This window comes from Monopterus albus, unplaced genomic scaffold (genome assembly GCF_001952655.1).
Source record: "Monopterus albus unplaced genomic scaffold, M_albus_1.0 scaffold26.1, whole genome shotgun sequence".
In the NCBI taxonomy this organism is placed as follows: domain Eukaryota; kingdom Metazoa; phylum Chordata; class Actinopteri; order Synbranchiformes; family Synbranchidae; genus Monopterus; species Monopterus albus.
In genome coordinates, this window is record NW_018127906.1 from 2,578,178 (window position 1) to 2,590,901 (window position 12,724).

Genomic DNA, 12,724 nt, shown 5'->3' on the forward strand with positions numbered 1-12,724 from the left:
TAAATTTAGTTACTGTCCATAGCTGCAAGTGACACATCAGCCCTAAGGTTTTTACAAAGGCTATATTTTCCAAGAATATGATGTGTATATATATTTAAGATTTTGTACATAGCAAACAAAGTGCAGATAAGAGAATGTGATGAAGCAAACATTCACTGACAGATCTGTTTGTAGTGTCAAGACAAACATCTTATGCTAAAAACAATTTCTTTTAAACAGGCCACAGAAAGCACAGAACATGTTTTGTTGCGTATTTAAGTTTTATTTTTTACCTCTCACAACAGTACCACAAGTGGCTTTTTGCCTCAGTAAGATTCATTCCCCTACATCCAGACACTTTAGCGCCTCAAACTGGAAACCTAACTGGAAAATGCAAGAGTTATTCACTAAGACCTGACCAACCGTAAAACAATGCATGTGATCACGATAGAGATGTAAACACTTACTCTCTGTGGGCACTGACAGCTACATGCTAAAAATGAGAGATATTTGGCTGAAGTCTGGTGGAAGGTTATCATCAGTCTTCTCTGTATACAGTAACTATTCAACACAGCAGCAGCTGATAATATCTAAGAGACAGTCTCAGCATCTTTAAGTCTGCCAGTTTACTTTCACTGAAATTAACTGAAAGCAATAACTGGCTGGAAGAAAAGAAATCAATCTGCAAACTGATGGTTTCATCTGGAAAATGAATAGCTCTCCTGAGGACTGCTTTACTCTTTGGCAACACTGACAGTAAAGAAGTACTGTGTGTTACAGTTAATTGTGTGTGTCTGCAGCATGTGTCGATACTCAGTCTGGTATTGAGTCTGTGCGTCTTTGCTCCAGTGAGAAATTCACCTTCATGTACTGCCCGTGTACATTCAATTAAGCTTGATTTTATTTGCATTTTAATTCTTACTAGCAGCTGCAGTTCTTCACACAGTGTTTCCTTTTAATACAACAAGGGATGAATCATTTACATTCGTTAACTATTTAATTTTTTGGCAGCAGCGTCCTGATTTCTCATCACACACTTTCCCCCAAAAAAGCATAGTGAAACAAACTGTTCTTCATGATCCGGTCCTTTGTATCCTCCATAAAGTGCAGTCTGAGTGTGTCTATGATGCATTTTATCTAAAGAAACAAACTCATTGTTTTTTTACAGAACTGCCTGAGAATGCACCGAGCTGCAGGTGAACTCTGCCTCCTCTCCCCCCCTCTTGGTAAAATGAAGTCTTTACTGCCACCTGGTGGCAGGAGCAGTGATGTAAGTAAAATTCACCTGCTTTAGCTTTCTTCTCTCATCATTTTAAAAAGTCTGGACACTCTTGAAACAGGACCTTAGTGTGGTTTGATATTTTCATCCCAGTCCAACCTTCCAGAAGTAAAACACTTACTGATAGTGTACATTGTTCTTTAGAGAAAAACTAAATGTTGAGTGGAACCATAAGGTGCATTACTGAGGGAGCTGAGATATTAATAATTTAGTTCTTAAGTATTTGTAGATGTCATTATGAATACTGTATATATTACTTGTCAGATCTGGTTTAGCAACAGTGATGACACAAGCCAAAACATCAGCCCTAAAACTCCTGATTTAACTGGAGGCGTAGTTCTGTCTCAGTCTGACATGGGGTTATGTACTGTACACCCCAATCACTTGGTGATTCTAGTGTTTTTACACTTTCAAACAGTGAGCTCAGATTCCATCTCTGTTTAGAAAAAGCCAAAAATCTTTCATAATCCAGCCAAAGCTCTTCACTCAGAAAATATTTTTGGTGCTTTCTCAAGGTTTAGTAGAAGGATGAGCTCAACAAAACTTCAAGTCTCTCTTTAACATTTGCAGCTTTGTTCTCCACAGTTTAAAACATTCAGACATATTAAAATCTATTTGAGACCTCTGGTTCCTTTTAGGGAAACACTGATTCCTCTTAGTAAAAATCCCAAACTGTGAAGACAAAGCAGAAAATCTGCACCAGTGAGAAAAGAGGGTAAGCTCCTCTCTACTGCTGTTAGCCAGCTAACAGATGAGCAGGATACCAGCTGCTTCAGGCAGGGTCTGCTGTGGACGCCTGCTGCTAAGCCAGAGGTTTCCTATCTATCTATCTGAATGTGAGAGAAGGTGGGGCTGAGAAAATGACTGGATAAATAAGAAACATAAAAATAAAGTTAAAAAACTGAAATGAACTTCAAGCTCATGGATTAAAGGCAGAACTGGGTCTGAGGTAGTGTGGGGTACGAAACCTACAGTAGTTCAGATGCTGAATAAAACTAAGGGAATTATCACTGCTAGATCAACGATGTCTTCAGGAAAACTCAGACACAACTGCTTTGAGTCCAGAGGGCTGAGTTCGATTCCCGTGATTCCAAGTGAAGGAAACGTCCTTGACTCTGAATCCTTGCCTGCTCCACAGATGTTTCTGTGACCTCTGACCTCCACATGACAGAAACCAAGTCAGTTTCTTTTCACTGACTCACCTCCAGAGGAGTTTCCCTTTCACTCCTTAAAAATCAACAAACATCCTGCCCTCAGCTCACAGGAAGAAGTTGATTTTTGCAGGGATGGCCTTACAGCCAGTTGTGGAGAAATACTGTCCCTGGATGGGAGTGTAGATCATGTCGCCCCCTACTGCCTCCACCACATCACTGCGGCCACAGCGGCCTTGCTGGCAGAGCTGTGAGTGGGCGCAGCGCTCAATGTGGCGTCGGCTCAGCGGCAGGAAGGGTACGAAGCAGGTGATGAGATTCTTCTGGATGATGCTGGACTGGTAGAAGCCGCCTGGAGACAGAGAGTCATGTCAGTTTCATTTAACAGTTGTGTATCTGAGCTTGTACAGTAATAAACTGGCCAATTAGCTCATCTGATCAACTGACCACAGACCAGCAGCCGTTTATGTCTGTGTCCAACATTTAGCTCATGCTTATGCACCACTGCAGCGCACTGAGGATTAGCGTCTTCTGCAGAATATTACTGTGTACCAAATAAATATAAACTGACAGAACAGTGAAAAAGTCGGTTACTGTCTGAAACATTGCACATATTTTCCAGCTCAGTCGAAAAATGTTTGAAAACAGTGAAGTGTGCCCATCACAATTAGACTGCACTTACTCATGTTGCTGCTATAAGCTGCCTGTGCGATGGCCTCCTCCAGATCGGCCAACCTGATCTCCTCTCTGTCCCGTCCAGCCTGCCGGTTCTCCAGGGCCACTTTGTTAATCACCTCCTCTCCTGTGGTGCTGCAGGGAAGAGAGATTTCAAAGACCTGTCGAAGTCAGTGCTGTCTACCAGGCAAGTGATGCTGACTGATTCTGCTGAAGTATCCCTGAGAGAGAAACCTCGCCCCTTTCTGCACATTCAGTTTGGATAAAATGTCAGATCATTTGTTTCTGAAAGTCAGAAAAATTAAAGTCGACACCATTTGGTTTCATACCAACTTACAAAGAGGCATAAGCACTGGATTATAATTTTACTGAGAACGACAACACTGTCACATTATCAGAGAAAAAAAAAGCTTAACAAAATGACAGAGAGATGGTTAATGTTGTGCTGCAGCTGATGTCGACAGTGTGAGTATGTACCTGATGAAGATGTAGATGGCCTTGCGGTAATTGGTGCGAAACACAACGTGGGACGGACCGAGGAAGGGCTCCAGGACATCAATGAGACCTGAAGGCATCTTCTCCATTTCATCAAAAATGAAGACGGAGCGAGCGCACTCCGTCACGTTCCCCTGCACCCAGCTCTTTAGCTCCTCCTGCAAACCAAAGGAGGGAAATATAGTTGTGAGATCAGCTGCAAAGGTGCAAATGTTCCTGTTTCTAGAAGTTACAGTTGTTTAGCATTTATTTAATCTGAACAAAATCTCCTTCTTAGCATCTCATTTTATCTCACAACACATTTATTATTTTCTTCTTATTTTATGTAAAGCAATTTTAAACCTGTAATCACTCATCACTTCTCTAAGCAGTATTTAAATCACACTGCAACTTACCCTGTACTTTTTCACCAGCTCAGGTGAGGGGAAGTGCAGCGTGGGGACAAACTGGTGGACGTATGGGCTGCTCATGGCTGAACCATACAGGTGATTTCCCAGCATGGAGCTGACCAGCGTCTTTCCTGTCCCAGAGGAGCCATGGAAGGACAACACCAGGGGCCGATCTGGGCTTTTATTCTGAAGGAACCTGGCCACCTCCTCTGACACGATGTCCTGGGCCAGATGTTGTCCGTACACATTCTTGTAGAGGTCCCACTCCAGGTCTGGTTATCAGAAAATAAAGGCACCAGTCCCTTTAATGTCACTACCCACACCTAGGTTCTATCGGGACTATAGAATAAATCTGTTAGTAGCTACGTATATTTACTTCCATTTAGCAAATAATTCCCATGTAAGTATCCACAAACTGTTTCTGTCACACTTTAAAACTACATATTAAGACATTTCTGGTATAAAGCTTGTACCTTGCAAAACAATGATTTATTCCAAGTATTGTCCACATTGAGCAGCAGGCAGGACTTCCTTTGTTTTGCTAGCTAGCATAACAGCCAACTAGCAAAGCAGTGATTACAGTATCCGTCTTAATTAGCTCTTTGCCAACATTGTAGACTGAAACAGTAGCTAGTTATCCCATTCTGCACATGGACACTAATTTCTTTAACGTTAACTTACGTGTACTGAACAAATATAATCTTTTAGCCCAGCTATCTGGCTAACAAGCAGCAGCAACAGCCACGACAGAAACAAGTGGTCTTACCCCTGATACTTGGCTTAAAGTCGCAGTCACAGCTGTCTGCTATGGAGCAGTAAAGTTTCTGAAAAACGCAGCAGACTGGTTTACAATGAAATAAAAACAGCACATACAAGATGCCTAACATTTTGGCTGCCTACTGGCAGACAAAAAACACTGGCTACACCCTCTGACCACGACCGGACAGTTTGTAGTTTTTTCTACTTCCTGGAAGGCTTCAAAGACATGTAAGGAAGTGACAGAGTGGACTACATTGTTTGCCAATAAACCTCAGAAGAAGAATAAGGACGAAGAAGACCACATTTCCCAGACAGCATGGCTTCTGGCGTGTAGCAGAGGACACGTTGGAGGATCATAGTCCAGAAAGCATAGCTCACAGCATCTGGTAAAATATTACAGCAGCAGCGATTTTTCGATGAATTGACTAAAGGCCGCAACTACTTTGTTAACCAGTTTTTGTGTTTTTAAGAAAATATGTCAAAATTCTCTGGTTTCATTAAAACATGTCTCTTGGGACAGGAGACATTAATTTGGCCAGAAACAGTTTTATTAGCAACTAACTCAATAGAAAATCAACTTTTAGACACTTTTAGACAATTAAAACCTTAAGGTTTGTAATGATAATAAATACGTGCATACATCACTGAAGTAACATGTTCACAGGTAGAAGTTGGACAGTACTGTGGGTGTAGGACTGTTTCAGTGAGACAGGAATAAGTCATAACTGCTGTAATAGAGAGTATATTACCGGGGCAAATATAGAAAAGTTTGGATGGGGTGGCCAATCTGGGGCACAGACTCAGAGAGGGGTGGCACATTTCAAATAAATGTGAAAAGTAAATTAAATCCCTAGTTCTAGGAAATTATAAACCACGTTATTAAGAATCTAATTGTTTATTTTTTGTAAAAATGGAACACACATAGTGCTTTTTTTAGTTAACTTTGGTCACACTGCTTATTTAATCCAGGCTGAGGACAGGACCCCTTTTTATGAATGCAAATGTTATGCCACATGCATGATATAAAATGAGTTTGACCAATATCAGTTATAAAGCAACAGAAAATCTGAGAGGTGGCAAGATGATTAACATGAGAGGAAAGAAATAAAAAAGTTCTAACACATCTGTTTTTAGAATCTTTTATATCTTTAATTTTTTAAGTATTTGATTATGTGATGAGTTATTGAAATAAAACGTGGTAAATTTAGAGGGAGAGTGGATGAATGGGGAAACTAATAGCTCAAAGTACAACAAGGAGACACAGCTACACTGATTTAGTAGAAGAGCTCACATGACACAAACTTTGGAGCAACTGATTTAAATTGTACGTCACTTTCAGCTTTTTTCCTGTTTAGGGGGTTGACACACTGACGATTTGCATGTTGACATTTGGCATGTGCTTTTACGCCAGATGCCCTTCCTGATGCAACCCTCACCTGAACCCGGGCTGCAGTGGCACAAGTGCTGCCCCCTAACTCTATCAGGGAGCCCCAAGCATATGATTTAAATGTAACATTTAAACCTCAAAAGTATTGTCAGCAAGTGGCAATGAAAGTACTCAAAGTACATGTGGCTCAAGCAGAGGAAATGCACTTAGGTACAGTATACAGTATGTCATCACTGGCAACAAAGTGCAGTATAAGAAAATGTCATTTAAACAGCAGAGGGTGCCATTTATGTACAAATGCTGTCATTAAATTTATGGTTTCACTATTTATAGAAAAAACTATCTGACTGGAAAAAAACTGAACATAAATAACTTTATATAGTTTTTTTTAATGACAAAGTGTAGTAAAACCTTTTTAGACAACCACAGAGAGAGTTAGATTCAGGTTTCAGCAAGAGAGAGCAAGTCAGCAGTTGTGACCAGTTTGTAAAGATTGTTGTGATATATTCTCCCCCCAGACACATTTGTGATCAACCCACCTTGCACCAGAACACACCAGTCTGTGACCTCACAGTTCATAATATGTTGAAGTCTGTTTAAAAAAAACAATTTTTTTTTTAAATAAATGTGAGAAATCTGTAGGGGTTTCTATTTTACAATATGGATATCATTTAAAACTCATGTAACTGAGAGATGTATATAGCGAGGTAAATATGTTTATTTACATTTCACATTTCAGATAAATATTAGACATGAATTCTCTGTAAGGTAAAAGAAATGTGATATACTTGTGTGCGGCAGCTCAGTTCACTCTTCAGTCCAAGTCCCACAGTGATAATAACAAATACAGTAGATGTGATCATGTAAAAAACTGTACAGCTGCAGTTTGGAGGGAAACAGGAAGAAAAAGACACAAAGGCAAAACGAAGTGAGATTCTGGCACATCAGCCGTCTCAGCCCAGATTACATTAAATATTCTTGTCAAATAAAAAATCCTACTGCAATATTATTCTGTTATTAATTTGTACAAAGTGACATACAGTTGGTACAGCCTCGACACACACATAAAACCGTTCCTATACATGAACCCAAGACTGTGGCACCGCCTCATCTCAGTAACTGTTTTCATGAAAACAGATCTCAGGCTTTCTGCAGAACGAAATCACCATACCTCAGCATAAACCGGTACAGTACCACTTTTTTACACTGATATCTTGCGTTCACATTTAGGTTCACAGTGGGATAGACAAAGTTCTCTGGCAACAAAACTAAACGTGTTAAATTAAAAACAGTGGTGGGATCACATGCCGATTTCTGACCCTTGAACCGAAGCTTTGAAACATTGAAGTTGATGTTAAATGAGGATGTTAAATGCCTGTGACAAACAATTCAAATGTAGACCAAAGCAGGAGCTGTGACGCCACAACACTGGTGCTGCACTGCCACAGCCTTCCAGTGCTGTAGATCAGATGTGTCTGTGTCAGTTTGAAACATCATCATATGCTCCCTTGTAGCATCCTAACAGTTGAGCAAGGGATCAATAGGTAGATAGATAAACACTTTATTGATCCAGAGGGAAATTCAGGCAGGACAAGCTGCTCAGTGTCCAACAGATTGTCCTCCCTAGCAATGGGAACAAGGACATCTGGGATAAACAAAGTGATCAACACGGGTCTGGGATCAGTGTGCAGTGACAGGTGGCTCCAGTCTGTTGGACAAGGCAGTCAGCACCTGATCAAACTTGGCGTATCGCAGGGCCTGCTTCTCCCCAGCTCCCCTGCTCCCCCACAGCAGCCTCATCTGGAAGTCGGTCAGGAAGAGCTCCAGGAGTTCAGACTGCTCCTGGAAACCTGCAACATGACGGCAGTGTGGAAAGAAAACAGAGGACAACAGAGGCCCCAGTCAGTTCAAGAGTTCAGAATTGTTTCAGACAGTGTTTCTCCCTTTGTCCCGAGTCCTTGACCATCTTTATTTACTTTAAAAATCAAACCTGGGTGATGTGATAAATGTAATTTCATACAAATCAACTGAATGTGACAGAGCTGAGAACAAGGCTGTTCAATATTTCCTTAAAAGCAAATCTTACTAACAGCTGGACAGGTAACCCTGGTTAACAGTGAGTCACTCAGTGAATTGATAATTTAGCTACAAGTGAGACTCTAAGTCACTTAGAGACAGAAATCTGTCACAGCCAGCTTCCATCAGCACTGACTGGTTGTGATTTTGTGGTTGCTAGGACCTGATGTGAGCTAAATTAATTCACAGACGAATCACTAAAATGCCAATGATCATTTATTATTACAATAATACTACATGGTTCAACAATTTTGAAAGATAATCAGCAGTCTGAATGATAGGGGACAGAGTCACCATTCCTGCAGGAAATAATTGCAGTATTAGACAAGAAGACCGTCACAGAGTCAGTCAGTCTCTTTTAAGTCATAAGCACAGTCAAGTCCGTCACGTCCCCCTGGCCGGGGTCTCACTCAAACGTCCTTCTTCCGCATGCACACACACTACACTACACTACACTACCCTACTCTACTGCAGCAGCATCTCCTCTCATTTTGTACACTGCTCAATTTTGGCTCCCCTGCCAAGTCCCGAACCTAGTTAACAGGTCATCTCCAGATCAAGATGACCCAATGGGTTAAACAAACAGGCTATGAACCCAAAATGTTCTTACTTCAGCACGCACAAACTTTTTACACAGTAAGCTGACATAGTACAGAGGGCTTGCAGAAATTAGTTAACTGACTACTGCATATAGTAACTACATGTCATCTACACACACACTGTATTCTATTACATATTGTATTGTATTAACTGTAGCTTGTTTGCTTTAACCACTACAATTTACTCTGACCTGTATTTGACATCTACCTCTTCACAGGGTGACCTAAGTAAACTGTGCTGTTCTTATGTATAGCATGTGGACAACCTAAATGGATATGGCTTTCAGATTCCACCCAAAAGCGCATTAATCAATGTGCAATCAATGCAAATGACAAACTAACGGGGAGGCGACAGTGGTACGGTGGGTAGAGCAGTTGTCTCCCAACCGGAAGGTTGAAGGTTTGAATCTCAGTGCCTGCAGTCCACATGTCAAGGTGTCCTTGGGCAAGACACTGAACACCCCCGTTGCCCGTGATGGCGGCGTATATGCACACAGCGGCCCGGGGCCCTCGGCTCCAAACATAATTTCGTTGTACATGTTACAATGACAATAAATAAAGCTTCTTCTACTGTGAACTAGGTTACAGGAGAAGCTGGAGTACTGTGAATTTAACTGCTTTAGTTAAACTATAGTTTCATCTGGTTATTTATTGTGACATAGCTATAATGTCCAAACACCGACCAGCGGTACATTAAAGTTCTGAGTTTGTCCCCTTCTCACGTCTCCTACCTTGTAGTTTGCTCTCAGCATTAGAGCGGTAGATGCCTCCCAGCTGTGCAATGGTCCTAGCCGCCCCCAGGTGGAACATGACCACATCCACACCAGCTTCCACAGTCTCCCATGGCTCAGGCCCCTCGCCCACTGCCACACTCTTCTCCAGCAGGGACAGGAGAGGGAGGACGTGGGGGAATGTGGTGTTGGACAGTGGACAGCTTTCTGCGGGACAGACACACACACAGTAAGTGCTCCTTGTTTAAACTGTGTTGTGGTCTGCAAATAGACCAACAGGAATCAGTATACAACCAGGCTTTGTTCACAGCAGCATGTGGTGCACAGTTTGGGAGAACCTCTACCTCTTCCATCGTTCAGGCTCTTCATAAACGGCCTCAGAGTTTTCTCGTAGAGAATAGCGCCCTCTGTGTGTCGCTGTCGCAAAGCCGTCCAGGTCTGCTCCAGACGGGACACCTGGGGCACAAAGCATCACCATTAAATCCTGGAAATAATGCTTCCAGATGCAGGGGTGGTGCCAGAGGGTGCTCGGGGGTGGCACAGGCCCCGTCGCAGCACCTGACCACCCCACCCATCACCACCCCCCAAAACGTGATTTCAGTGCTTCAATTTTAAGTAAATAAATAAATAAGGCCCCAGGGTATTTAAGACAGCAGTCCTTGTATTTTTGTTACACCAGTGAAAGATAAGAAGCTCATGGGGCAGCATCATCAGTGTATGACAGTACTCATTGCTCTTTATGTACAGTAGGGAAAAGGTTGTACTGCAGACTGACTAGGGCAGTAATGACAATTGCTCCCACCCTTGTGACACATAATGTATTAACCTCTTCACTGTAAATAGGTTTGATCTCAGACAGGGACAGTTGTTCTCTCTTCCTATGTTTTCTGTCGGTCTCCACTACAGTAAAAGACAAAACTACTCTAAAAGATACTAAAAAGAGGTATGAGCACAATTCCAGCCTGTGTGTGTATCTACCTGTGGCAGCTCTAAGGCTCTCATGACAGCAGCAAAGCCGAACATGTTGCCCATGGTGCTCTTGAGCTCAGCGGCAATTTGGATGATTTTATGAAGTAGACCGGCCCGCTCCTCATTCGTGCCTGTGCAGCCCAGCACATGCACAGCCAACATGGTCGCCATGGTATGAAACCTGCAGGGATGTGGACAGAGGGGGAGATGCGAACTTTACAGTTTAGCTCATAGCCCAGTCATACAGTGTAACATGAGAAGGACACAAAAGCCACATGCTGCTTTAAGAGGTCAATTTTCATCTGTCCTAAACAACATCATTAACAATCTGCAGCCACACGATTAACTTTACAGTTCTTAGATCTTCCCTGGTGGTACAGCAAAAAGAAAGTTTATCATGAGTGTGTAAACTGAGAAAACTCAGCTTGTTGGGCTCTGCTCTGTGTTGTGAGTTTTGAACCATTCAGTGATATGCTAACATTTAGCATGTTAGCCGCACAGTGTACTAACTATGGCTGTATTATACTGTAAGAAGGGCTGGATGTGGCACTGCAGCTTAGCATTTCTGCTCATTTGTCTCACTGGCCAAAAAAATCACCTGCTGCTTGAAAAACCTTTTGACTGCCTTTAAAAGAGACCTCTCTAAAACTGTTGCAGGACAATTCCAGCTACAAAAAAACCAAGATTTACTCCCCAAATTATGAATTTTTTATCCACAAAGCTTTCCCAAACCCTAGAAAAGCCATTTTTAAGGAATGTGTGGCAGCAGCAGAAGCACTGACATGCATGGAGCTAGAAAACCTTTGTGGCTTGTGTGGTTTGCAGGTAATTTTCACTGAAATAAACAGGTGCCACCTTGGAGTCCAGCATCCAGGTCTTGTGATGCATCTATAGTATTAACATCCAAGGTATTAGCACATAAACCTGAGCTTACCTAGGCCTCTAGAGTGTGAGCGTTTTGTTTACTACATATAACACCCAGTATGTACTTAGTAACTAAGGCTCTCTGCAGGCTCTGTTCTGTGCTCGGCCAGTAAAGAAACCACTGTCACAGCTCTGAGTGCCCGTGTGTGGACTGTAGGACCAAGTGGCTGGAGGAGGCTTTCTGCACATTTGTGGGTGGAAGTGGCAAAGAGTTCTGAATACTTCCTCACCTCTCCAGCAGGTCCAGTCTAAGCTGTTGCCCATGAGGCAGCGTGAGCAGCTCCATCCCAGAACTAACTCCCATCATCCTTTGCACCTCCGGAGTCACCTCCAGAATTCTGGCCACCTGGAAAACCCAGACATCATTACTATTGGTCTGCTTCGTGTGAGTCTTTCTATTGGATATATAATTTAATGCCTTGTATCTACATCACATACAGTAGTCCTATATGTGTGTGCTGCGTTTGATAACAGGTGTGTACTTTGCTTTCTTTAGTAGGTTCCAACTATATGAGCAAAAATATCAGAAAACATTGCATTAAAACACAACATTGCTATCACCTCATAATGAACTTGTTCTGGCTAACAGGCAAACAGTTCCCAATCAACATATCCAGAAGATCCGGAGCAACATTAGCGCTCCTTTTCATGTTGTCCTTTCATGTTCATGTCCACCTAATGAATGGAAGGCCAATATTCACTCGCCTTTAAGCTCTGGTTTGGTCTCTGCCAGCTCCTGAGAAAAATATCTGGCTCTGTAGCTACTAGATGTTTTGCCTTTGTTTAAAAAGCAGGATTAGACCAGTATGAAACCGTACCATGCAGTCAGCCTTGGTGATGTGTTTGGCCACCGCCCTGGGGTCAAGTTCAGCCAGCAGCTCCTTCACCCTCCGCAGGACACCCACCTCCAGAGGCTTATTCTCCTTGGGCATCAGTGACGACTGGTACCTGCTTGGTTTGAAACAAGAGACCGTCTCCACCACCGGAGAAAAGTACATGTTCCCATCCTCCACCCTGAGTGGATCAGTGCCCACTGAACCTTCCTTTACCCACAGCCTATCCACGTAGCTCTGAGGACCAGGGTACAGCTCTGTGTAGCAGCTTCCATCTGTATCAGAGGAGGGGGCATCCTGGTTCAGAGGAGGTTGGGGTCTGTTGTTAGACTGTCTTTGGAGGGTGTTTTTTGGGGAAGGCAGGGGTCGGGCAGGGTCGGCGCGCCTGGAGAGGGACGGGGATGGAGCCACGCTGACTGCCTGGCTACTGCAAGGACTTCTGGACAGTGGGGCTGCAGATGGAGTATAACACCACCTT

The 12,724-nt window shown here is 42.8% G+C and overlaps 2 protein-coding genes across 3 annotated transcripts in view; both read right to left on the minus strand.

The window, feature by feature from the left end:
- Positions 1–902: 902 nt before the first annotated feature.
- tor2a (torsin family 2, member A) lies at positions 903–4,975 on the minus strand. Its single transcript, XM_020595311.1, has 5 exons — positions 4,735–4,975; positions 3,975–4,240; positions 3,562–3,737; positions 3,092–3,219; positions 903–2,761 (listed from the first exon to the last, which is right to left on the minus strand). Exons 1-5 carry the CDS (start codon positions 4,853–4,855, stop codon positions 2,517–2,519), a joined length of 936 nt encoding a protein of 311 aa, XP_020450967.1. The 5' UTR covers positions 4,856–4,975; the 3' UTR covers positions 903–2,516.
- A 1,839-nt stretch (positions 4,976–6,814) lies between these two features.
- sh2d3cb (SH2 domain containing 3Cb) overlaps positions 6,815–12,724 on the minus strand; it is a 38,872-nt gene continuing 32,962 nt past the window's right edge. For both annotated transcript variants that reach the window (XM_020595299.1, XM_020595300.1), the window contains 6 exons: positions 12,232–12,698; positions 11,644–11,759; positions 10,499–10,670; positions 9,865–9,976; positions 9,521–9,727; positions 6,815–7,964 (listed from right to left, as the gene is read on the minus strand). In XM_020595299.1, the coding sequence (XP_020450955.1) occupies positions 7,795–7,964; positions 9,521–9,727; positions 9,865–9,976; positions 10,499–10,670; positions 11,644–11,759; positions 12,232–12,698 (1,244 nt within the window). In that variant the 3' untranslated portion in view covers positions 6,815–7,794. The remainder of the gene's footprint in view (positions 7,965–9,520; positions 9,728–9,864; positions 9,977–10,498; positions 10,671–11,643; positions 11,760–12,231; positions 12,699–12,724) is intronic.